The sequence below is a fragment of the Labrus bergylta genome, chromosome 9, assembly GCF_963930695.1.
Source record: "Labrus bergylta chromosome 9, fLabBer1.1, whole genome shotgun sequence".
NCBI lineage: Eukaryota > Metazoa > Chordata > Actinopteri > Labriformes > Labridae > Labrus > Labrus bergylta.
Genome location: NC_089203.1, coordinates 11,046,857 through 11,072,741, shown reverse-complemented (window position 1 = coordinate 11,072,741; position 25,885 = coordinate 11,046,857). Strand labels below are relative to the sequence as shown.

The window sequence follows — 25,885 nt, the reverse complement described above, 5'->3', positions numbered from 1 at the left end:
ACAGTCTTTTCTTTCACCAGAACCGTCTTTTCTTACCAGGAATCTTTTTGACTCTCCTTTCATGTCAATTGAGTACCTCGTTCATGCATTATTAAGTAAATTGATGGGGTTCTATAGGAGTGTGTGTTTGTATGAGGATATGGCAGTGTAGGGATAGTGTACTGTGGTGAAAAGGAAATCTGAAACAAGAACAAAGTATTTTATATTTTCTGATCTAAGCAGTTTAGCAGATATTCATGTTGTATTACCTGAAATACTTTAAGTTGAAGTGTTGCTTTGTTGCCCTGCAGGGAGTCTGTGGCCTTGCTAGTCTGCTAGAAACCTTTCCCAACAAACCCTTTACAAACACACACAAATCCCCACACACACACACAGACATCAGGTACCTGGGTCTCCTTCCTACATAAATTGGATGCTTGACCTTCTATTCACACCTTGTTTTTTTCCTCTCTGCCTCCTGCAGGACGTCCTGCTGATGGGGGAGGAGCTGGTGTCGGAGCCCTATTACTGCCAGCTTGAGGCCGAGACGTGTCGACTGTTCTCGGAGCAGCTGGGCACCCTCGCCCTGGTGGGAGAGTCCCTTCACATGGGCGCAGCCAAGCGCCTGAGGCTGGTGCTCTTCTCTGACGCGTACTGCTCCACGCTTGAGTACAACATCAGGGTGTACTGCATGGACGACACGCAGGACGTCTTCAAGGTAAACTGTGACAAACATAGTGCTGCCTGTTTTTCTATTTGAATGGAGAAGACTCACATCAGCTGAGTGATAGCTGGACTATTATTTGTAATAGCATTGTCTGTCATGCTGGATGCTTGATATAAGTGCAGACATGTCTGAGTTAAACGTGGCCTTGGTAAATTGAACAATATCAAAGGTGTGTTTATACCACATGAAGCTCAACAGTGTGTGATTTGCAATGCGTATGTCCAGGTTAATCTTGCTATACAGTCCAATCTGAGTGTGTTTTTGTTTGCATGCCCACAGAGATGTTTGATTCCTTTCATGCTTTCAGCTCTGCTGCCGAGGGTTTAACAAGTTTCTCATCGCTTTGTTCTACAGCATATTTCGCCTCTCTTTTCGCCTCTCCACATGGACAGAGTATAATCAAGCACTAATGCCTCCCTCCCTCCCCCGAGGACTGCCTCTGAGTACCCTGTTAAGATTTCATTTGCATGGTTAATTAGTAAATTAAAAGGAGAGCCTGCCCCAATCCTTTCCCAGCAACCCCCGTGCTCCCTCTCTCTCTCTCTCTTTTTCTCTCTGCACCTCTCTTTCTCTCTCCAAGCTGTTCCTCCCCCACTCCTCTGACACCACACACAGCCACAAGTGCCACTTCCCACTTGAGTCCACTTTCCCCGGCTGTAATGGCTGACCTCCTTGAGCAGAGGCCCACCACAGGCACAATCTATGGACGTCTGTGTGACATAAACAATGGCAGGTGGAAGGGGCTCGAGCTGAAATTAGCGCTCTCACATTCAGGGAGGTGAAGCTGGGATGAGAACTGTGCACAGTGCGTAGCTGTGGGGTGGGAATTACTGAAAACTCTACTAGCTTACATCTGTCTTTTTGTGGGTCAATTCTGCCCCTGCTGCTATCTTTCTCAGTTTCTGACAGCTATTGCACGATAGCAGGAGTGCTCAGGGAAACTGTTAGCTGACATTCAGCTGTGTTTTAATGTAGAAGTAAATGTAAACTCCAGCATAAAGGAGGTAAAGTCTGCAAAGAAAGTATTTTTTTCCCCGATGGATATCAGCCCATTTTGTTTACTTGCTATCAGAGCACTTGTTATGGTAGGGTGCTCTATATATTCAGATAATCGGGTGACCCAGTGGCTTGCTGCAGTGTGACTGTTTGAATGACCTTGTGTGTCCTGTGTTGGATGCAGGAAGGCTGCTGGTGCACAAAAACTCTCTCTCTCTCTCTCTTTCTGTCTCATTCTCGCACTCGCTCTCTCTCTCCCTCTCTCCCTCCCCCTCTGGCTAGCTCTTGTTCTGCTATTCTCTCGCTCTCTTAGCCAGGAAAAGGACATCTGAGCTTGTTGACTCCAGCACTTGTGCTGCCATACTCTGCGGCTCCCTCGCCGCCCTTGAGTGCATTAGCTCTCTGTCTCTCACACAACCTGGTCCTGTGGTAAGCCACGGCGTCTCCGGGGTTTTGTAGTTTTTAGTGAGTGATTTAAAACGTAGCCCAAACTGTTTAGTAATCTCGACTTCACACTGCTTGTGGTGCTATTATGGAGGAAGCAGTTCATTTAGCAAGTACATTAACCACTTTGAGTGGAGATTAAACTTCCCTGGAGAGCTTCAGCCTAATCACTAATCACTATCTTTAAAATGCACCATTTATGATTAGACTTTCACTATGGCTACCATTAGAGGTAATTGTAGTGTGTTACTGTGGTGGAGTAGCGTTAGGTGGCACAGTGTGATGGTAGAGCAGCATTTTTTATGTTTGTGTTGATGTACAGTACCCTTCAGGACATGTGCATTTTCAGGACATGTGAATGTTATGGCAGTTTATCGTTCTTCAGTCAAGAAATCCACTTTTCATGCATTAAACAGGCTGTACTTTTGATGGGAGATGAAAATACCAAAAGGCATTTTCAGCCTTTTCTGCTGGCTGTTCACTAGCAGAGAGGACTGTAGAAACCAAAAGAGATGCTGAGGCTTACTCTCCACTTCCCTGACTGGCTGTCAATCTGCTCTGACAAGCCTCCATCAATGACGATGACAAGTACACACCCATAAACACAAGCGCGCACACATGTATGCACGCTACACTCACGCACGCTGTACCATGCAATCTTTTATCTCCCAATTACAGCAGATTAGAACCAATGTTATTGTCTTTGATCCTAAGTGTGCGGGGGCTCTGGGGAAACAGTGACATTTCTGTCTGATGCCTGCCGTATGTTAGCAAGGCTCTGCCGGGACCAATTAAGTTAACATTTAATGTGTGTCCCACTCTTGATGGGCCACGCCAAGGCTGGCACAGCAGCAGAGGAGACATGATCAGCGTTTGGTAGGGCCCTCACTGTGCACTCGTATGTTCCCAGCCCGACCTGTGGGAGAGCATCGCTGATGTTCTGCCATCCAACAACTGATTGAAACTCCTGCAGTGTACCAACCTTCAGACTCGGCACATGTACACCTTACACCAACATCTAATTGAACTGGAAGGATGCCGACACTTTTTTTTTGTATGGAATATGCTGCAGCAATATTGTCTGTGTAGCTGCAATATTCAGAATCTGTCATCTTTTTTTTTTTTACTGAGCATAACCCCTGTTTAAATAGTAAAACAATAACAAATTATCCTGTTTTTTATTGATAACTAAATGTTCTTCCTCTACTCCCACATGTCTGTTTTTTTAAGGCCACTGTTGTTGCATAGTTAAAAGAAAACGTGGAATGATTTATAAAACCACCCACTTCCTGTCAGATTTATTTTTACAGGGGTTTAGGCTTAAGTCTTTTTTTTTTCTATATTGAGTGGTTGACTTTTTATGGTACAACATAAATAATAACATAGTAGATTTTTAATGCGTTTTTGCCCACTTTGGTTCAGATATTTTTAACATCTTAACAAGACATTCACATGTTCATGGTGACCAGTGGATAACTGTTGATTATGGGGAACTATTCCTCTAATACATCATGAGGTCTTACTAAAATGATAGCATGCTTCCATACCAAATTAAGAAATGTATCATGGAAAACTACCTACCTGCATGACACGTTACTGTTGATCAGTATGTTAGCATGCTGAAGTTAAAAGCTCTGCTGTTTGGCTTCATAGAGCTGCTCGCGTTCGGCCGCTGTTGGATCTTTAATAGTAATTGCAATAAGTTCAGGTGACATTTTATAGCCATGTAATTTCTCTCAATTTAGACCTGAGCTCAAATGATGACAAAATGTTTGAGCTAACTGCCTGTGTCCTCCCTAAATTGTATTTCAGTCTGTTCATGATTTACTCTTTCATCAATATTCATGTAATGAGGCCGATACATTCAGCGTTTTGTTTCCTGATTGTAAAAATGTACACTCCACTGTTAAATGGTTGTTTAATTGATGTCTAACTGGTTAAATAGCGGCTCCTGGAATCCTTTGCACAGTGTTTGACCTTAAGCTATTATTCTTATTTGCCTTTAAAAGGGCCCATAAACTCTTTATGTGCTCTTTCCACTATGACGTCCTTTTTTTCGAGTTGTAAGCTATGTGAGCAGAAACTTTCTGCTGTTATGTATCAGGGGAGAGAAAACAAGCATGTATGGCATGTAATACAAACGGTTTTTCTCATCCCTCCATCAGAACAGTTACTGGCATGAAAAAACAACAGAGCAGAGCCCAGTAATTGCTGGCATTAAGTTAAAGAAGACAGTCAGCTTTATCACTGAGCCCAGCTGAGAAATTGTTTCCATATTATATTTCTGTGTTCCTGTGTGCTGCTTTTTTCCCTGGCCTGCTCTGTGATTTATCAAGCAGAATGTGCATCTTTTGCCTAGCAAACACAGTCCCCATTTATAACTGAGCAGACAAGTCCCTTCTATTTGTAGTTATTAATCAGAGTTGACTGTAGCGGGCACGGCCACTGGAGCTCAGACTGATAGACTCTCAGTCAGAGAGGAAAAGCCTGTCACATCCTGCTGACAAATACACAGATTTATGGAGCCCACATAGCCAGGCTACTCTCTATAAACAAATGCATTTGCCTGAAAAAGAGCAGCCCTGATAATGGATCGTTGTTCTGAATGCACATTTTTAAGCACACACACTCTGCAACATACAGCATTGCAGAGAGTTGGCAGGGTGGCGGTGAGTTTATGTGGGTATTAAAGCCTCTCTATGTTTCATATGACATGTAGCTTGACTAATTAACTGATCAAACGCTAGGTATAATCCCCATCAGAGCTAGTTAGGTTAATCAGTTTATTACACACCAAGCTTGAACAAAAGAGGAGAACATGTACTAATTTAACCTTCCTGTGAAGAAAGTGAAATATTTTGATCTTTAGCCTTGAGTAAGTCCAGTTCCATTATATTTATATGTAAATATATATATATTTATATACAAGCTTCTGGTAATGCTTTGATTTGTTTGGACTCTTTCTTTCCTGCTTCCGATGGCTGGCTGTTTTTGTTGCAAGAGAGAGTTTGGTACAGCCACTAACCTCTTTCTGTCAGCACCAGCCCGGAGAGATTAGCTGTATGAGTGTCTCTTGTTTCCCCATAGAGCCCAGCCCCAGTCCATCACAGTCCCAGCTCCGGTCCAAGCCTAGGGGGGGTCGAGGGGATGGGTGAGGAGCGGGGTGGGAGAAGATGTGAGGGTGGGAAAAGGGGGCTGAAGTCATAGAAAACTGTGGCCATGATTGCGGTAATCCTGTTATCTCTCTTGCTAAAGCTGGCCACTCCAGTGACCTGCAGACACAAATGTTAAGCTGCCTCTGTCTCTCTTCTCGCTGGCTCCTGCTCTTTTCACTCCTCCCTGCTCTATCTCACTCTCTTTAGCCAGCCTCATTGAATGTCAGGGGGTGGTCTTGGCTCCATCTGAGTCTAAATTCACAGTCTTCACACACACCACAGGCTATCTCGAATTCCGACAGAACAAAAGGGGTTTTTCTCCTGCAGTACTTGAACTCCTCGCTCGTCTCATGCATCTTAATGTTTCCACTCTTGTTCAGGGTCAGGGTGTCTTAAGAGAAACCGCTTTTCTTATCATGACCAAAATGCAAACACAATCTAGCTCGTGGTTGGTGATTAATATGTGATTTGACAAACTAATTCAAACCTTGCATTGTTTTCCCCCAGAAAGGGTAAATAATATGGTAAAATTTAGCTTCTCATCCATTAGCTCGCTCACACTGTCATTTGTTAACAGGATAATGGGGCGTAAAGAGGGCCATTATTCTCTCACTCCACAGCATATGCTGAAACCCTGCACAAAAACACACTCTGATACACACACTCACACACATAAACAATGCACAAGCGAGCGGTGTCATTTAAAAACGAGGACGTGTGCACACTTAATAGGAGCGAGTGTGTCCTCCTGTGTTGTGTGTTTTTCCTCAGTAACCTCAGCGTCCCTGTCAGGTAGCAGGAGTGCCATGTCCTAGACCCTGTTTGATCGTAGTCCTGCCGTGTCAGCTTTAAACCTGACAAACTGGTACACAGGCCAGTTAGTATTCACTCTAGTAGCTATTTGTTGATAATAAGATAATTGACATTCTGCTCTCCTTCTCTAGCTTGCAGGCCTATAGATCTGCTGCTATAGGTCAAAGACTCGATCAAAGACCACCAGCCCCAATTTGCAATGCTAATCACCCCCAACAAATAATTGTGCTTAAGAACTGTGTTAAATGAACCTCTCTGGAAGCCCTCATAATTTGCCTTTTGCCTGCGTAAGAGACATAATAGCAGAGGGCTTTTAATTCAGCAGAGAATGCACTGCCCTCTGTTATTAACTCATTAGACCTCTACGCTTTGATTCAGAGCCATTGTCTGCCCTTCCTGCCCTGAGTAAGAGGGCTGGGTAACATCACAAGGCTCCAGCACGGCAGTGCACTGAGAACATTTTCCTGGTGGCATCATGAAGTCAGATCATTGTACATCTTTAATGTTCTTTGGCATTTTGATGAAAGGAATAAACCAATGTAAATGGAGATGGATAATCACAGGGGGAATGATTTTCATGTTAACAAGAAGATAAGCACTAAGTATACATGGAAATTAGCAATGCGCAGAGCAAACATGGAAATCCAATTCTCGGGCTGAACTGAAAAAGTGCTCGTTCAGTGAAGATGAGAGCGCATCAAATAATAAAAGCAGGTTGAGATTCCAAATGGATAATTAACAGCTTCCTTTCCATTATAATTGGAATCAGTGCGGCCCGTTCCTGGGAAAGAGGGCAGAAAATTAAATCAGAGTTGTGCAGATAGAAATTACTGCCATTCTCCACCTTAATTAGATGTCTTTGCTGAAATCATATCATGGACAACCAGGCTGGCATGCAGCGCTCAACATATGGCTGCTATCTACACACACATCACCCTCTCCGAGGATTTGTCTTTGAGAAATGCCTGCTCAACTCTGAGGCTTATTCCATCAGTTTTCCATCCGCTGCCATCTTGTTCCCTCCGCACACAGATTAAAAAAAACACATCTTATTTTCTAGGTCTGTTTTCTTCTGCTTTAATAAGATCCTCTCATTAGAGTGTAAGGTGGCACATGTGAAGACCATCCAAATAGTATCAGACTCTTGAAGAATCACTCAGCACAAAAGCATCCATCTCAAAACAAATTGATAGATCAAAGGAAACAGCGGCAGATATTATCATCCCATTCCAGATGGTCATTTGGATGGCAACAAATGGTCCACTGAGCGAGTCCCACAGAGATTAAAATATTAAGCATGCATTTACAAATCTCTCCTGGCACAAAAACAAAAATGAAATTAAGGAGCTTCGCCATGCGAGAACAATGAGCATTTGACTAATGGCTTGGTCACTTACTTCATCACAGCCCAGGTAGCTAGTAGGCCGACATGGCTGCAGTTTTGGCATGCTAATGCAGTCACACACACCGAGTCAGGGGAACAACCTTGTGCTGACATTAAAGCACTGTGGAGGCAAGAGGGTCCAGCCTGCTGCGGCCACATGCAGGGATGATATAATTGTGTTTTTAGATAGATAGAGAGATAGACGTAGATATAGAGATATATATTTGTTTGAGGTTTGGGTTACATTTTTTTGTAAGGTCCCACTTTTATCCTTTTGTTTTCCCTTGTATTTCTCCCTGTATTTGTTGACAAACTCTTGTTCCAGACTGTACAGTTTTGTGTGTGAGTGATGAAACCATAAAAAGTGCAAACAAGAAACATCCACAGTTATGGATTGTTTTGAGAAATCTCGCTTACCTCTGAGGCTGTGATGGTAAATGTGTTTCCTCGGAGTGCTGACGCCTCTCCTCTCCCACTCCCTCTCTATCTCTCTCTCTTTCTCTTCCATCAGGAGGTGATGCAGATGGAGCGGCAGCTCGGGGGTCGGCTGATTGACGAGCCCCACGTCCTGCTTTTCAAAGACAGCTACCACAACCTGCGCCTGTCCATCCACGACATGCCCCAGGCACACTGGAGGAGCAAGCTGCTAGCCGGCTACCAGGTATGTTGGTCGGGCCTGCGGTGCTGCAGGGGCCAAGAGTCACTCCAGATCAGAGAGGAGGCACGGAGTGTAATACAAGTGCCTGGCTGAATCTGTCAAATGGGTGTAGCCACAGTCACAGAGCTTCCTAATGTGTTTGTATGCTTAGTTTAACATCTATGTTGTCTGGAATAATTTTGAATTAGCCATCCAGAGAATTGAATGAAGAATGGAGTACGTGTTGGCAAAAGAGAGGATACTGAGTAGGCAAAAGTTTTACAGGAGAAACTTCTTAATGTTAATGAGGGCCATGTTCTAGTTTTTCTGTAGGAAGTTGTTGGTTTAGAGTTTGAATTTATCATTTTTAGACTTTAGTTGATCAGTTGAAAAAGCAGGAGCCTCTGTCCAATAGTGTGTGTGTGTGTGTGTGTGTGTGTGTGTGTGTGTGTGTGTGTGTGTGTGTGTGTGTGTGTGTGTGTGTGTGTGTGTGTGTGTGTGTGTGTGTGTGTGTGTGTGTGTGTGTGTGTGTGTGTGTGTGTGTGTGTGTGTGTGTGTGTGTGTGTGTGTGTGTGTGTGTGTGTGTGTGTGTGTGTGTGTGTGTGTGTGTGTGTGTGTGTTCACCTCTGTCCATACTGAGTGTGTACATTATTCTGTCCTGCGGTGTATATTTGTATGCACATCGGAGCTGGGTTGTATGCACCAACCCAGAGCTGCAAGCTGATTGATTATCCTAGCTGCTGCTCTCTCAAAGGGAGCTCAGATGAAATATAGAGCAGTATGTAAATATCTGGGACTTCTTGGAGCCTCTCCACCTCTGCTGCCCCCCCCCCTTACACCTGCGTGGCCCACTGCACTGCAGCCCAGCAACACAGACACAAGAGCTGTTCAAAGAGGACCAGAAAATGTTCTGGCTGTAACTATGTAAGCACAGAGCACCGGGTCCCCAAAGACAACACAGAGGCTATGCCAAGCAAGCAGCGGTAACAACAATGCACCCAGAACGGAGGCTTATTCCTCTGGACTGTGCCTGTTCATTTGGAAGTGTTATTCCCCTCTCAGCAGTGCGGTCAAAAAAGGCCTTTAGTCTCCCCGGGGCCCCGTGAAGACTTTTGTGTGCTTTGCCTGGCTCTCTGTGTGTTCTATTTGCCTGGGTAACAGTGCCCCCGTTTGGTTAGCTTTGTGCACTGCAGCCCCACTTTCACTCTCAAGCTGAGGTCCTGCAAGATGTTGAACTCAGGCTCAAGTGAGGAGTTAGTGCGCCTTGTTTTTTTCAGTGTTACCTCTCTGCTTCTCCTGGGAGTAAATGTAAATGAGGCATAAATATGGAGCAGCAGAGTGAGAGAGATGTAGAAATTCAACCAAACAGCCCCTGGTAGCTGTTTGCTTCACAGAAGCTGGCATTGCTCAGTGTTACTACTCAAATCTATAATGCATACATTTATATCCCCATGTCCCATGCTGTGTAGAAGATTAAAAGCAGAACTGTTAGGTTTCAGTATAGATGCTTCAGTAAATACCTGCAGAATAGACTGAATCAATTGAAAAGCAATGGATTCCTGAAAATATTTCTAATACCAGAGACATAAATATGGATGTTGTCTCCTAAATTATAAAGTTTGATTGTGTCTCTAATCAACTGTGACAGTCAGACAGCTATTTACTCCCTTTAAATGTTCTTTTTGTCAATTACAGAACCTGAATGTTGTCAGTCTGCTGCCTCAGATATATTTAGATGGCAGCTTATGTCGGGCTAATTAATGATGATCTCAGTGTTTTCCAAGCAGGCGGTCCTGTTCCGGCCTGTTTCAGACACGCACTCCTGACTGTGCCACTACGCAGTGGCACAGTGTTGTTATTAAGTGCAGCATTTTAATTTTTTTTCCTGCAGGAGATCCCGTTCTACCACATCTGGAATGGTTCCCAGCGGTACCTGCACTGCACGTTCACTCTGGAGCGGCTCAGCCTCAGCACCTGCGAGCTCACTTGCCAGCTTTGTGTGTGGCAGGTGGAGGGGGAGGGGCAGAGCTTTGGCCTCGACTTTAATATTGCTAAGGTAACATTTAGTATAACAGCTCATTTCTTAAAAAGGATTTTTTTATATATATATTGGCTGAGGAAAAGTTTCTTTTTCTGAAGTCTGTGCTTCATTTGTTCCAGGACACTCGAGCTGTCGACTCAGAGTTTCTTTTAATGGACAGTAATGCCACAGCTCTGGCGGGGCCCAGCGCCTTTCAGATCCCATACCTCATCAGGCAGAAGATCTGCAGCAGCCTGGATGCCCCCTGTCCCAACGGAGCTGACTGGAGAATGCTAGCACAAAGACTTAAACTTGAGAGGTAAACACTGACTGAACAATCCCAATCATCACTATCTGATCACTGCACGTCTGAACAGAAGAGGCTCATTCATACCAGTCCCTCGAGACAAGAGGTTTTACAGCAGAATATGTAGCTTGTTTAAATCATGAACATGCATAATTACAAAGAGTCATAGGACTGTGAAGGTTAACATATATCTATGCAATAGTGATTAAATACAATCGGTGTAAAGTGTGAACCTCTACAGTCGAGTGTTTTTTCCATAAGTTTGGGCAAACAAGGTTTTGCCTCAGCAAACTAATCCTCATTTGACACAGCTAACTTTAAAGGATTAATGTGGACTTGATAGATGCAGCTATCACTTCTGTAAAAAAAAAGAAGAAGAACATGACACTCTTCCCTGTTTTTTTCCTCAGGAACAGGTAAGAAGCTTAGAGTCTGCAGCTAAATTTGGACCTGTGACATGCTGCTTTACACTTTTAATTGCAAAGTTAGCAAACCAGTTGCCAATCAGCAGCAAAACAAGATTGAATCAGTTTGGATCCATGCCCACACTTTATCTGTACTACATCACCAGAGTACCTGTAACAGAAAGTTGCCAGCCATTGATCCACTTTCCTCCAATTTAATTTCTAGCGCGTAATGGAATCAAATAGGAACACTTAATTTGCTCAATCAACTTTATTTACTCCAATTAATCACAGTGAATTGATGCACTACAGGTTTAACTAGCAATGTTTTGCTCAACATAATCAATTCTCATTTAGGCCTCAGGAAGGAACAAGTGCTCCGTTGTTTGATCTGCCCTTAACATTGTGTTTTCCTGAAAAGGCTGCAGCTGCTTGGCATTCTGTCATGCTGTATTTCTCTGTTTGTTTCTGCGTGCGTAAAGTCTTCAGACCGAGCGGAACGGGACCAATCAATAAAACTTAAAATGCCAAGAACCTTTTACTTGATCTTTCTCTCCTAAGACTGTGCAAACGGCTGTGTCTGAGCCGTACAAGATAAGCTTGTGTTTCACACAGCAAGGTGAATAAGCAGGGCTGACACGTCCGAGGCTAAGCTCCTACTTTTTTATCTGAATAATGACACAGAGGTTGGTTCCCAGACATTTTTTTTTCACCAACGATTCCCTTTGTTGTGCTCTCTTCACACAGAGGAAAGGCTGTGAGTGCTAAAGAATCCAGTTGACTCAAAATAGCAGAGTGACTCTGTGTTCTCAGGGTTTGTGTACTGCCAAAGCAGCCACATGTTAATAACCACCACATAACGCTTCAGTTGGCAGGCAGCAGATACAAGGAAGTAATGGACCTTGTCTGACCTTTCCCAAGGTAAAAAAAGGACTTCCTGTTTCACCCACTCCCACCAGGAAAATAACAGTCACAGCACATTCCCCCTTTGTACCTGGACTTTCTTTTTTTAATGCCACTTGTGCTCTACATAACAGTTAAGGCCCCAGACATTTGGAGAACAGAAAAAGGCCGTTAAATCAAAGAAGCATCTTCTTCAGGTACTGCAGGGATCAGGTCCCACTCAACATCAAATATCCAGCTGGCTGGGGCCACTGCTTTGTTGTCATTGATTGGGTTTGATCGCAAAGGTTCTGCTACTAAAATGGGAAAGGTCACTTCCGACTTAGCTGTGAAAGTCCATATAGGATGAACCATACGGGATTTAGGACCCATTTTGACATCAAATAAAGAGGAATGAGGCTTATGCTGGTAAGCTCCAAATGAAAATTGCCTGAGATTCTCTATTTGATGGTATTTTTCCAAGCTGGAGTGTTTTCTTTTTACCTTTCATCATTTTTTTACTTAGTGCTCCAACATGGCATATCTGGATGTAGCAATAAAGGCCGCAATGAAACTTGACATTGACAGAGTTATGAGAAGCAGAAGCACAATGAAAGAGGGTCTGAAAAGCTTTTTCCTAAGACTCTTGGTGTGAAGCCAAAGAGAGACTGTCTGTTATAAAATGTGCACACGGCTTGCCTTTATCACAAATGTCTCCTCTTGCCCTACTGATCTTTTTGTGTTCTTCTCCTCTGCAGACACATGAGTTTCTTCGCGTCCAAAGCGAGCCCGACCTCTGTGATCCTGGACCTGTGGGAGGCGCAGCATTTCCACAGCGGCAACATCAACCAGCTGGCCACGGTCATGGCTGACATTGGCAAACAGGAAGCCATGATTTTCCTGGTCTCTGATGGCGAGTGCTAACCCAGAAAAAGAGGAGAGACTGTTGACGCAGAGGAAAAGTACAGAACACAACAAAACACACACAGACACACACACACAAGCACACACAAAAAAAAACTGCAGCAGGAATGGAAGAGCAGAGCCGTCTCAATGTCCCTCTTCTTTACTTAAAAGATAGTGAAGGGTTTATGTAGGAGTGAGTCACTATATTCCATCAAACAGAGCAAAATCTTTTACCGACAGACCAAATGTGGGAAAAGAGTGTGTGGGAAATGTATCCATGCACTCAGTAAAGAAAATACCCTTTATTTTCCATGAAAGAAGTTAAATGAGTCCACACCCTGGTTCTACTATCAATATTTAATTTAACTTCATGCCTTTTCTATATAGCCCATTTATGGCTAATAAGGAGCAATATGCAAACGTAATGTTTTTACTTATTGCCAATATTGCAAATTCAGAGACTAATTTTTGAACCTAAAATATAATGTATAATATTATAAAAGGGACGTAACTAGAGGTGCCGGTCATTTCAGGTTGAAAAGAATGGGTGACATATGCAATTAGCGGGTTTGTTTTATGATTTTATCTCAGACACTGAGCATATTAACAAGGTCATCAGGGTCAGTGAACCCCCCCTTCAGTCCACTCCACAGATGTACATCTCATGTCTGTTCTCCTATGTTTCCTGAAACACACACAGGCGGCTTGTAGCAGCACATCCTGGACCTGCAGGTTTTAAAATAGATTGTATGTCAGAGGCCCAAAAAACTCGTCTCATCTTGTTTGTGGTTTTAAGTCTGGTATCTGTACTGTGAATGTTACATCTTGACATCTTGATTCAGCGAGACGCTTCACAGCTTTTCCTGCTTCTAAATCGATAAATGCGGGGTTTTGGTTCTTTGAACTGTTTTTGAGGGAGGAGTGAGAAACATCTTCACTAAAGTCATATTTCAGAAAGCATTGCTATGTAAAGTCTGTGATTTTCTTCTGTCCAGTCTCACATTGGTTCATTGTGGTGTTTTTTTTTTCTGTTGCATATTTCACTGCACATGACGGAGCCATCGGTTCAAAAGGCGTTCCAGCTGCATTTATGTGAACACTGAATGTTGGCAACACCCATTTTCTTAATTCCTTTTTTCCAGTGATTAATTTTGTAGCAGAGTGATGTTCAACAGAAAAAAAGGCCAACCGGGTTATTATCTGGTAATAAATAATGCAGAGCACTTTCCCATTGAAAATCTGACAACAAATTCTTGGAAATCTTCACCGGATACGTCGCGTAGAAAGGGAAGCTGTGCAGCCTTGTTTTGTATTATTCATAAAGCGATGTTGGTGGGAATTCTATATTTGCTGTGTGGCAAATATAGCAGTATTTCCACACCAGAGAAACACCTGTCTCAGTGAAAGTAAGTGTGGTGGTTCAGTGTGTCACGCCTCTGCTCACAGAATATGCTTTGAGATGTTTTTTTTTTTCCTTTCTGTTTGCTGGCAGAAATGATCCACCATATTTGTGCAGCTAACCATAACTACACATCTGCTTATCATATTTTGTTTCTTTGCAGTAATGTACTTTTTTTGTGTGTTAGTAATAGATCTGTTGGGTCAGGCAAACGTAAACAGAGTATCTTAAATGTCCACTGGTTCAGTAATTACTCTTTGAAAAAATGTGAGCAATCCCAAATTAGCCATAGTTCTCTCTCCGTCTGCCTCAGGGTTGCATGTGAAGTTGTCTTTTAAAGATGTAAAGAGAGCCCGTTTTATTAAATCCCTTCTTCAAACAGTTGGCCCATCCTCCTATCAGCTCCTGTGGCTTCGACCTTTAACATTTCCTGGGGCCTCTTTTATGATTGTCAGATATTAGAATGTACATTTATGTTTCCTGTAGTGAGATGTACGTCTTTATTTTGTTTTTTTTAGAGGTAACTTTTCTTTTTGTGTGGCATCTGCACCTTTTCATCTTATAAACACGCCTCCTCTTGACCAACAAGTTTTTACTAAACTTTGCTATTTGATGTCGAGATGCCATATTTTACATTTTTTTAAACTAACTTTAAGAAGTCCTCTGATCAAGCCCCCTTTCTGACAAAAACCGGTGATCTCACCTTGAATAAATCTTTTCATGTTGAAATGCGTCATCGTCACATGTAATCTGTAAATACTTTTTCTAAACCAGCCGTGTGCTGTCACTTTGCATACTGTATATCAGCAGAATCGGTAACCAAAGTTTTCTGAGTATCATTTGAGGCCACTCATCCTCCTCTTGTATCCATCCATGTTCTGTTGTTTTAGTGTTGATTTGAATGCAGCTAGAATAGAAGTCATAGTTTGTCTTTTTAAAGCGCACGCTCAAAGTTCAAATCCTTTTTTCTTTACTTTTGTCTTTGAGGCAAAGTTAACACTGTTGGTTTACGCGGTAATATGTGTCTGTTTGTTTGATCACTTTGTAAAGAAATGTAAATTATATTTTAATATGAAGCCAAAAAAAAAAAACACACTTAACTGGCGCAGCATTTGTCAAGTCTAAACCGTGACGTGTTTGCCTATATACTGTTCTCTGGCGATCTGGCAGTGAAGACTTTTTGCAGTGTTAAGAGTTTAGAAGGAAAGTTTCTTGACATATTCTGTTCGTCCTTACTCTGTATATGAAGTCTACCTGATGATTCCTCTAACTGTAAGCATTTAAATACAAGGTGGAAGTAGTCACTAACACTTGGTGGATCACTACACTGGGACTGTGTGGAGGCTCATTGAAGAAAGAGGACATCAGTCCTTGGACACTGACGGGCCACTGTTAACACAGCATGTTTCAGTCGTGTGTGAAACTCCATCACCCGTCATTGTCCTGGTTGTGTTGTCTAAGCACATTTCAGTAATGTAATTCACCAGCCGCCAGGATGTTCAGCATCTATCTTTACATCTAGTGTGTCCGACAAATCTATCAAATCTGCAATTACTGTGTCTGTGACGAATACAGTTTCAAATCTGGGCCTGATCGTTCTGTGGAAGAATCGTACATGCTTTGTTCAACGCTTTCCCCCAAAAGTTTGGGGTACAATTGTTACATTTCACTACTGTACTTTTTGTGTCACTCATTACTATTCAGTGTCAAGGATGTGTGTGTGTGTGTGTGTGTGTGTGTGTGTGTATGTGCCTCCCCATCGCTCTGACTGAATGGTTTCCTTTTTGAACTAAGAACAATAGACTCGTGTACTTGTGGATGGTTTTTCTATTTAGTTCCTTGATTCAATGTCCCTTGCCTTTTCTGCAAGTCAAAAATGCTGTATTTATTACATGCCACAGCGCTTATGCAATTGTATAATCCTTCTGTTTGTTTCAGTTTTTCCTTTTTTTTTTTTTAACCTTTTGTGTTCCTTATCGTCAATGTAAATTGTTGTCAAAACTTTTGTGGCAATGAAAAACTTCTGCTGAGGGAGATTTTCTGTACTTTTTGGACAATGATATGGATTTGTGGGTAGAATTTTGGAAATTCGTTTCTAAGTGCTTTCAAGTATTTACTTGGCCTTATGTATATATATATCTATGACATTTCAGAAAGGTATGTAAAGTAATTCAACCTGAAATTGTTGTAAATAAATTATATATTGTTAAATCATGGACTGGATCTGTTTACTTGAAACATTGTGTGTTGCTTTTAAAGACTTCTAGTAATTATGATTATTCTAGTAGAATGAAAGGCAGCTGATGAGTTGAACAGGAGCAGCTCTTATTAAAATATTGTGTATTTTTTTTCCTGTAATTTAACTGAAAAAGAAAACATTTGATATATTCTAGAAATAAAGTGAAATATTTTTAGCCATTTTTTTTTGTTTTAATCTAGATATTACAGTTTACAGCTCATGAAAATGAGGGGCCAAGTCCTGCTGGAAAAGGAAACCAGCATCTCCATGAACCTTGTCAGCAGACAAAAAGCATAAAGTGCTAAAATCTCCGGCTCCGACCGTCTGGACCTCTGGTGGTCAGCTTTTTTTGACAATACTCCATAGCTTCTCTATGGGGTTCAGGTCAGGCGAGTTGGCTGGTCAATCAAGGAAAAAAACTATTTTCACAATATTCTAATTACCTGAGCTGCACCTGTACATCATCAGAATTCAATGAAAGTTATTTAAAATATGAAACAGTTTAGTAAATACAGTTAATCCCTTATTCCTGTGAAACAACTTGCATGGCCCTCCTGAATTTATAAAATCACATTACTAAATGTTGTAACTCTCTACAGCTCGTTGAACAAAACTTAATAACGTTAGTGTTTTAATCTGTTCACAAACTGTCAAAATTGAAGTTTGTCATTCTTGAAGTAATTGGAGCAACTATTTCTTAACAGTTACAAACAAGACAATTTGTGATGGCAGCTGTCTGTCAGCTCACAATGTGGTTTAAAAACTTTACCATTGTGTTTTTACTGAACCAGGGAGCTGCTACAATAAAGCAATCAATTATTTGCAAAATTAGAAAGATTTTTTTTTGAGGAGTTTCTCCCAACTCTGCAAGTTAAGAGCTACTTAAAGCCTTCCATTATTCGGTGATTACTGCTCCTGATCTTATTTTGCTAAGTTTTTCTTCTTTTTTAAGATTGTGCGGGGGTCTCTTTGTGCCTTTTAATACAGACAGGACAATAGATAGAGTTAGAAATCAGGGAGAGAGAGAGTGGAGCATGGCATGCAGGAAAGTATCCACTAGACCCCTTATTTTACTAACTAACCAGGTATACAAACCAATTAAATAAAACTTCAGCTGGCTAAGACTATTTGCTCCACAGGGCTTACATGTATTATTTGGAATAAAAGAACAGAATATTTAAATAACTGATGTAAAAAAAACAACAACACAATATTCCTCAAGCACAACTAATTTCACTAAAACCATTTTTTATAACTTGTTTTTGTAAAAGCAGTGTGTCCATTTAAATAAATTTTGATTTTTAAAGTGCACTTTTTTACTCACACTGATGAGTAGGAAACATTTGGAGGCCCATTGTCCTCTAGTTGAAGAGCAGCTGTTTGTGGAAACAAAAGCAGCCTGAACATCAGTCCACAGAGGTGGTACAGACGGATTCAGCCCAGTGATCTGACCCAGCATGTGGTATTACTACATTATTTTATTTGAAACATTCAGCAGCTATAAAAAACAACACTCACAGGCCCATTCTGAAGCAATATAAATATACATATTCAAAACAGCATGAAAGTAATCTAAGGAACCATCACAACATCAAAATAACATGAAGGACAACATTAGTTCTTTTTTTTTTTTTCTTTCCATTAAAATGTCTAATACATGATGGAAAGTTCAAAACGTTGATTAAAAGATTTACGTATGAAACATTTTACAGCTTCCTCTGTTACATGTGAGACTATAAAAATGAGATCTATTAAGGAGAATTCCATGAGTCAGAGCGATGGTTAACTGCAGTGCACGTGTAATACATGAGGCAGTCAGTGCTTCTGTGAAGAGGAGCAGGGGTCCAGTGAGGCAGGTATGAGACACCCTCCTTTCTGCTTGACTGGACCACCATTACGTTAATAGGCAATGCAGTGAGAGTGGGACGGGGTCCTGAATGGGGCCACCTCTTCTCTGCACTTAGCACAGGACTACATTACTGCAATATGTGAAATTATTAGAGGCTAAATGCCTCTTCCAGCTGGGAAGAAACTGACTTGATCTTATTTCAGACTGAACAAGGACGAGATTAGCAGAGTAGAGAGAGCTTGTGTGAACAACTTCAATTAAATGTGGGAGAGCTGCAGTGGCAAAATACAATCTAAATATGTTTTAAAAGTCCAAAAGTTAGTGATGCCATGGATTAATCCCTTGACTACTTCCAGTTATAAAACACAGCATTTGGTGTTACAGACAGCTACATTTGAACCGTCCTAACAGCACATGAAGCCAACATTAAGCCTCAAATATAAAAACAAAGTCTGCAGGATAAAAAAAAGACTGAGTCTAACTATGTGTGTGTTTGGTAAAGAGGAGATGTAGAGTGTTTGAGAGCAGACGAGGGTAAAGATGAGGGAGAGAGTGTTGCTTCCTCTGAAGATGGACCTCGCTCTCTCACACTGGAGCGAAGGCATGGCCTTTGCACAGGGGCTTATCCTTCTTGGAGTAGAACGTCTTCCCCTCCAGGTTGATCTGGCAGAGCTTTAAAGATGAAAGGAGACAGACAGACAGTCAGAAAGCAGGGCAGAGAAGATATCAGACCTTAACATAGGCAATATGACTTTACACTGTTTTCTTCTGGCCAGAGCGGGCACATGTTATTTACCTGACTGCACTTACTCTCAGTTTTCTTCACAATATAAAAGAGAGATGGAAAGAGTGATAGACCGCATGTGACAGGGAAAGAGAGTGAGACGGAGGGGAAAGCTCAAGGTTCGGTGATGGAGGCGGATTTTTCAGGTGGCATTGTGCGAGGACAGCCAGAAGAGACGGGGCAAAGAGCCCCACAGGGAGCAATATCAATCAAAATGACTTACAGCACAGACGAAGCACGTATCGTGCCAGCTGTAGCCCAAGGCCTCCAGAAACCGATCGCCCGCATCAATCTTAAAGTCACAGCCGTGGCATTTGGTGCCGAACATCTTCTCATAGTCTGGAGAGGGAAAGGTGAAGGGAGGAGAGGTGGTGAGCAGCAGAGATTAGCATCAGAATGAAATCAAACTTATTCAAAAAGAGCTTTTAGCATCATGGAGATCAGGTCAAGCATTCTGTGTGTCCTCCACAATCACCATACGTAAACACCACTTAACCTTTATAGGATGTTCAAGAGCACGGAGTGTGAAATAGGTTTCCACCTCTTTCATCTTTTAAAGAACTGGAGGCTTTTCCTCTTGACGGGGAGTAATATCCCACTACACACACACACACACACACACACACACACACACACACACACACACACACACACACACACACACACACACACACACACACACACACACACACACACACACACACACACACACACACACACACACACACACACACACACACACACACACACACACACACACACACACACACACACACACACACACACACACACACACACACACACACACACACACACACACACACACACACACACACACACACACACACACACACACACACACACACACACACACACACACACACACACACACACACACACACACACACACACACACACACACACACACACACACACACACACACACACACACACACACACACACACACACACACACACACATTAGAGGACTTGCATAACGGCAATAAGGATAGATGAAGCTGTTTCAGAGTCATATTTTGGCTTATCTTCTCATTGAAACATTCGATACTTTGCTGTTTGCATTCTTTCGTCTACCCACTGTGCATTACTGTGTGTGTGTTTGTTTGTGTGCGTTTGGTGCGTTGGGGGGTGAGGGGATTAGGACGAGGGGAAACTGCTCCAGATACTTAACTGGATTTGCCAGTCTCTTTCATCAGGCACTCTGGGGAAAGTGTCAGGTTATAATGCAGCTCCTCCAGAGTGAGTGGGTGAGAGCAGCACAATCCCTGAAAGATGCTGAGGCAGCACAATGTTTATCAGAGCTGAAGGTATTATTCAGAGTATGAGTACTTCGCCTCTGATAGAGCAGGCCTCCACGTCAGAGCCTCGGTAGTGACAGAGAGAAACACGCTGCCCTGCTAAATCATTTACAGCATAATAGAAGCGCCCACACCATTCATAAAACTCAATAGAGAAATGTATGAAGTAAACTGGAGCTAAATAGATTACAGCAAATGAAAACATCACACTTTATGATTGACTGTGGTGTGTGCCAAGAGATTCATGATGCAGACTCGTGCCAACCCTCACAGCAATAATACAAATAAGGGATGTTTTACAAATGGCTTGATAAAAAATATGAATATGAGTCAAAGCGGAGCTGCAGAGGGGGCGCCCCTCAGTGAGCTACGTTTTCCTAAATTAAACAACTTTATCACAGTAAGCACCCGACATGAGCTCTGAATCACACAGGCCTTGTCATGCACCCTGAGATGAACTGTACGGAGCTATGGCATCCATTTCAAGTAAAGAAAATATGACATCTTTGATCAAATAAGCACGAACACTAATCTTAAAGCTGTGTGTGGGAATGTCAGCTCCCCCTCATGCATGTTCTCAGGGCCCGGTGCGGATATTCGATAAATGTGCAAAGGGTTTGATCCTTGTGTAAACTTACAGGGGGTCTTACATGGCGTGCTCTCAGTTGACACTGGAACTAATCAATGTGCACACTGAGGATTTTGAGCATGCCGTTCCTTCTGCCAGTGTTTATTTCCTGCAAAAGCATTACAGTATCTTGAACTACAGCCTGGCTTTTATTTAGAGTCATACTTTTTCATTAAGACTTTGTTATCCTGTGTGTTAAACCAGGGTGGCAACTGCTGCTGTTGTTTTTATGACATGCTGCTTTAAGACAAAGACAAATCTAGAAATGCTGTTTGTCTTTGTTTCCAGTGGAGGGTTTTTCACCATGGAGACGCCTTCGTTTCTCAATAAAGTGTGACAGGAGATGTTTTCTTAAGGATGAATGAGAGGAAAGCACAGAGCACTGGTGAAAATTAACCAACATGCAAGCACTGAGATCATATTATTGTTCATTTAACAAGATGAAATAGTGCTTGAATGTTCTAATGTCTTTACATTTCTATCGTGTGTAAACTTGATTTTTAAGTGTTGAGTGTGAAGTAAAAGACAGTTTGAATGGACTGGACATAAACTTCAGATTTAAAACACTAAAGAACAATCAGAGCATCTATTAACATATTAATCAGGTTTATTTAGAAGCACATCTTACTCTGTGTACTACTTCACAGATGGTCTCACTGGTATAAATATTAATGGCATTAAAGTAGCAGATAAGGTTGTTAATGCACTTTTTGTGTCCTTGCTACACTGCAACATTTAACTACTTTTATTGTCCCAAAACGTTCCAACAGAGACATCTTCTGCAGCCAAGACTGTTTTTTTTTTGTTGTATAATGTTTTGTTTTTATAAAAAAAAAAAAAAAAAAAAAAGGAAAAGGGGACTTAAAAAAGAAAGGTCAGTTAGGTGATGAAATGATTCACTGATTTCATCACTTTGATTTCTCACCTTTCTCACAGTAGGGTTCGCCCTCCTCCATGTAGAAGGCTTGGTTCCTGATGGCCGTCTTGCAGGCTGCACACTTGAAACACTGAACATGGTAGGTCATCTTCAGGGCATGCATGATTTCCTGATTAAGAGAGACAAGGTTGTGAATTTGTATTTTCTGCTCAGCTGGTGTTGCTTAAGAAGAGTGAAGTCAACATCCATGTATTGCAGAAAGCACCAGCTGTGTCCCAGTGTGAAATGTCCTTCCTAGTTGATCATTCATTGTTCATTTTCTATTTTTATGATTGGTGTTTTGACTTTGGTTAAAAAATAAACAAGTACAGATCTTACCCCTGTGATCTTCTTTTTGCACTTGGCACAGTTAGGAGCGTATCGGTTATCATGGCACTTGGTGCAGTAGACAGACCCTCTCTCCTCAAAGAAGCCCCCCTCATCCAGGACCGCCTTACACTGTGAACACGTAAACTCCTCTGGGTGCCAAGAACGTCCCAGGGCCACCAGGTACCGACCCCTGGAAGGGGGGAAAAAAAACCACACACCACATGTTTAATTCTGCTAAATTGTTTTCAAATTTTTTGTTTTAATTCCCTTTGTGAAATAATAGTAGACATGTTTTTACTCATTGTAGAACTTAGTACCCTCACTTTTGAAAAAAGAAATTCTGCTGTGAAGAGCTATGATCTGACTGTTATCTGTCAAATGTTTGAAATGAGATTTTAATTATTTCTAAGTCGGCTTAATGCTTGTCTCCATTGATAACAAGACGTCACCAAACTGTGTTAATTATGCTGGCTGACTGAGTGTGCTGCAGTCTGTCATCGTTCACATTAACTGTCTTTAACGATGTGTCATTTCTCTGACAGCAGTCTGAAAGGAGCAAACATTCAGAGAATTTCACTCTGAGAAAGTGAATCAAGCTGTCACCACAGATGTGGCGGTTCAGTCTCACCTTATGATTTTGTTGCAGGCACCACACAGCGGGGTCCTCCCGCTGTCTTCCGGACCCTGCTGTGCCGCCTGCAGGATCGAGCTGCGGTTCTGCATGGGCGTCGGCTGAACCGGCTGCTGATGCTGGGTCAGCACAGTGCTGGTCTTGTCTGGGCGAAAGCGGTCGGCGAAACCTGGGTCAGTGACCCAGGGTGGTCTATTTGACGGACCAGAGCGGCCCACTGCTGCCACTGCCGTATTTGATCCTAGGACAGGAAAAAAAAAAATGACAGCAGTAACAGCACTGAGAAAAACTTGTCTGTGTCTTTTTGTATATTTTCACTACAAGAGGGGGACACTTAAGTAATGTACACTCATACAACAGATGTATGTTGTGAACATTTTGTGTGTCATGTTGTTGCTGCTGGTGTTCATGTATTGACACTTAATAAGAATCTATTAGCACAACCTCTGCTGGAGGCTTCTATGCACGCATCAGCAGGAGCAGAAACTCACCATCTGGTTTATGTTCCGCCTGGGCCTTGGCAGGTGAGGGAGTTGGCTCAAGGCTGTGGGGAGAAAATGACTAATTAGAAAAGGTACACACACACACACACACACACACACACAGGCATACTTAAACACACAGAGACCTCTGTAACCATGGTTACTCCTTAATGAACGTCATTAGATGACAGCAGTCTTAGCTTCTCCATTACATTGAGTCTCAGATTGCCCTCTGTGGGAATGATCATAAGCATCATCATCAACAAACATTGTTTACTCACCTGTTGTGGCAATAAAAACTGATTTAGTGTCTGATTTAGAACTTGAATTGATTTGCAGACTATTATTCATGATTACATGAACCTTTGTGAAACAAAGTCAATACAGCAGTTCAATATCAGTGCACAATGGTTACTGTGTTGTTCTTCTGGTATAACGCTGCATTAAAATGATTCTAGAGCCACTTTACTAACAAGAACACGTCAGACTGAGTGATTGACATCACTCAGGAAAAGTTAGAGAAACTTAAGACACATTGTGCTGTCAGATTTGAATGCAGAAGAGTTTCGCTTCCAGCCTGCATGTGCAGCAGTGTTGAAATAAAAAGCCGTTTCTACATTTCAAAGTTCTGTTACCCGCAGCAAGCGTCACAATAGTCAGAAAATCTTCAAACCATGACAGAGACGGAAAAACAACTTCTGAGCCAAGACAGTGAGCTCTGGAGACGTCTCATCTTGGGGAAAAAATATAACAGCGCCTTAGGCATCTATCATGTTTACATCATCAACTGTGCCATCTACAATACACTAATGAACGATGATGAAATCATGTCTCATTTGCAAAGAAAAAGAAGAGAATGTGAAATGAATTATCCAGCAACAGCCTTGTTGTGTAGCCCCGCCTGGATCAGGTTAAGTCTGCCTTTTCATTATAGACCTTAAGAAGCCAAACAACTAAACAAAAGAAGTTTGAGAGGCAGGAGAAGCTACAGCTCAGAGCTATCCAACAAGAAGAAGGATAAAAACTGTCTGCTCGTTTTCAAGCAGCACACTCTGAATAATAAAGAACGTTAAATCCCCCTGCAATAGCAAGAGGATGGCTAGCAGGGATGTCAACGGGAGGAAGTTAAATCTTTCGAAATTAAGGAATGTGAGACCCCCTACTACTGGGAGATTTTTTAGAAAGAAACTGCAGGGAAAAAAAAGAGAAGAGGCAGGCTAAGAAGAATCTCTGTTGACAAGGGTCAAACAAAGGACAGAAAAAAAAACTGTTTATGCATGTTTGGCATACAGACCCTGGGTCAGCAGCTCTGCACTCTTGGGACCCCATCTAACAACTCATCAAATGTGCCCTGGTCAACACAGCAGCACTAGCTACACTCCTCGCTGTTGTGCCCTACATGACAAGAAGGCCCTGACATCTTGCAGACCTCTGAGAGGTTTGTTTGGCTGCACTTTGCTGAAAGCTGCAGGTGCAAATTGGAGACATCCTGTACTGCGGCTGATCCCACCTGGAGCATCTGTGCTCTGGTTTTCTTGACATTTTGTATTTTGTTCAACATCCTTCTCCTCGTCTGCTCAGGATGATGCAGGTGCACAATTCCAGCATCACATAAAAAGGAATACATGTTTGTTTTTTTTGTCGGGATGTAGAGTTTTGGACATATAGCAGAGCGGTACCCCATGCTATGCTTCCTTAACATTTCCTGTTCACCTTTCACACCTCTGACTTCAGATTCTCCTGGTTTTGTGTGTTTTTCATTTCACTCTCTTGGGATGCATCAACAGAAGAAACAAGGGAAGTAGAGAAGTTTTTTTTGGCAGCTCAACATCCGGCAGAGATAAAGAGCAGATTGGGATTTCAGATGGAGAAAGAAGCCCCTGACATGTGTCAGCCTCCACAGTGAGGAGGGGAAAGTGATGCAGCATGTGCATGTGACAAGTGACAAAATGTCAAACAATGGGGGCGCGGGCCGTAGGGAGGCACAGCTTTTCTGCTCCAGTCTTCTAATTTATTCAACATGCCCCTAATGTGATGTCATTTCCATTGTTATCCACAAGGCAAACCAGATTATTGTTGTACAATCAATTCAGACGCTTTACGGGGTTGTTACCTGTGGCATCATAAAAGTAGCATTTCCCACTTAAAAAAATAACTATTTTAATCTGCTGAGGTTTCCCCACATGTCTCTGATTGGTGACTCATACCTTGACAGAAGTGTGATGATGATGCTGTCTTTATAAACTAGATCATACAAGACAGAGTCCAACTAGCACTTTGCTCTCTTTGTAAACTCACTTGTTGATTAATAGTATGTTTGGTATGACAGTGATCGTTGGTGGTTTTACAAATGATACAATTAAAGCTCAAACTAAGTTTAAACTTTTTAAAGTTTATTAAGTTTTCTTTGTATCATAAAAAGAAAAAAAAAAAAACATTTCTTCAAACGTATTAAGTCAGAGCACTTTTCATTCACCTGTATACATCACATCCCATATTTGGCAATATACATTGTCTTGTTTTGCATTGGTATGTGCCTTTCTGTTCACATGTGGATTTGTTTTTTTATTGATTTTTATTGACGTGGAAGCAGCTACTTTTTTTTTGCTGAATTTTGAATCCAAGATAAATTTCTCCAAGCAGACAATAAAGTG

The 25,885-nt window shown here is 42.0% G+C and overlaps 2 protein-coding genes across 7 annotated transcripts in view; one reads left to right on the top strand and one right to left on the bottom strand.

Moving 5' to 3' along the window:
• unc5a (unc-5 netrin receptor A) overlaps positions 1-16,264 on the top strand; it is a 128,692-nt gene extending 112,428 nt beyond the window's left edge. For all 4 annotated transcript variants that reach the window (XM_020639452.3, XM_020639451.3, XM_020639454.3 and 1 more), the window contains 5 exons: positions 464-697; positions 8,010-8,159; positions 10,027-10,191; positions 10,296-10,474; positions 12,507-16,264. In XM_020639452.3, the coding sequence (XP_020495108.1) occupies positions 464-697; positions 8,010-8,159; positions 10,027-10,191; positions 10,296-10,474; positions 12,507-12,672 (894 nt within the window). In that variant the 3' untranslated portion in view covers positions 12,673-16,264. The remainder of the gene's footprint in view (positions 1-463; positions 698-8,009; positions 8,160-10,026; positions 10,192-10,295; positions 10,475-12,506) is intronic.
• Positions 16,265-17,752: 1,488 nt separating this feature from the next.
• The window catches only part of pdlim7 (PDZ and LIM domain 7), a 31,785-nt gene continuing 23,652 nt past the window's right edge, over positions 17,753-25,885 (bottom strand). For all 3 annotated transcript variants that reach the window (XM_020639403.3, XM_065958510.1, XM_029278380.2), the window contains exons 6-11: positions 23,241-23,293; positions 22,747-22,990; positions 22,128-22,308; positions 21,798-21,918; positions 19,149-19,264; positions 17,753-18,813 (exon numbers count right to left, since the gene is read on the bottom strand). In XM_020639403.3, coding sequence (XP_020495059.2) covers positions 18,727-18,813; positions 19,149-19,264; positions 21,798-21,918; positions 22,128-22,308; positions 22,747-22,990; positions 23,241-23,293 — 802 coding nt within the window. In that variant the 3' untranslated portion in view covers positions 17,753-18,726. The remainder of the gene's footprint in view (positions 18,814-19,148; positions 19,265-21,797; positions 21,919-22,127; positions 22,309-22,746; positions 22,991-23,240; positions 23,294-25,885) is intronic.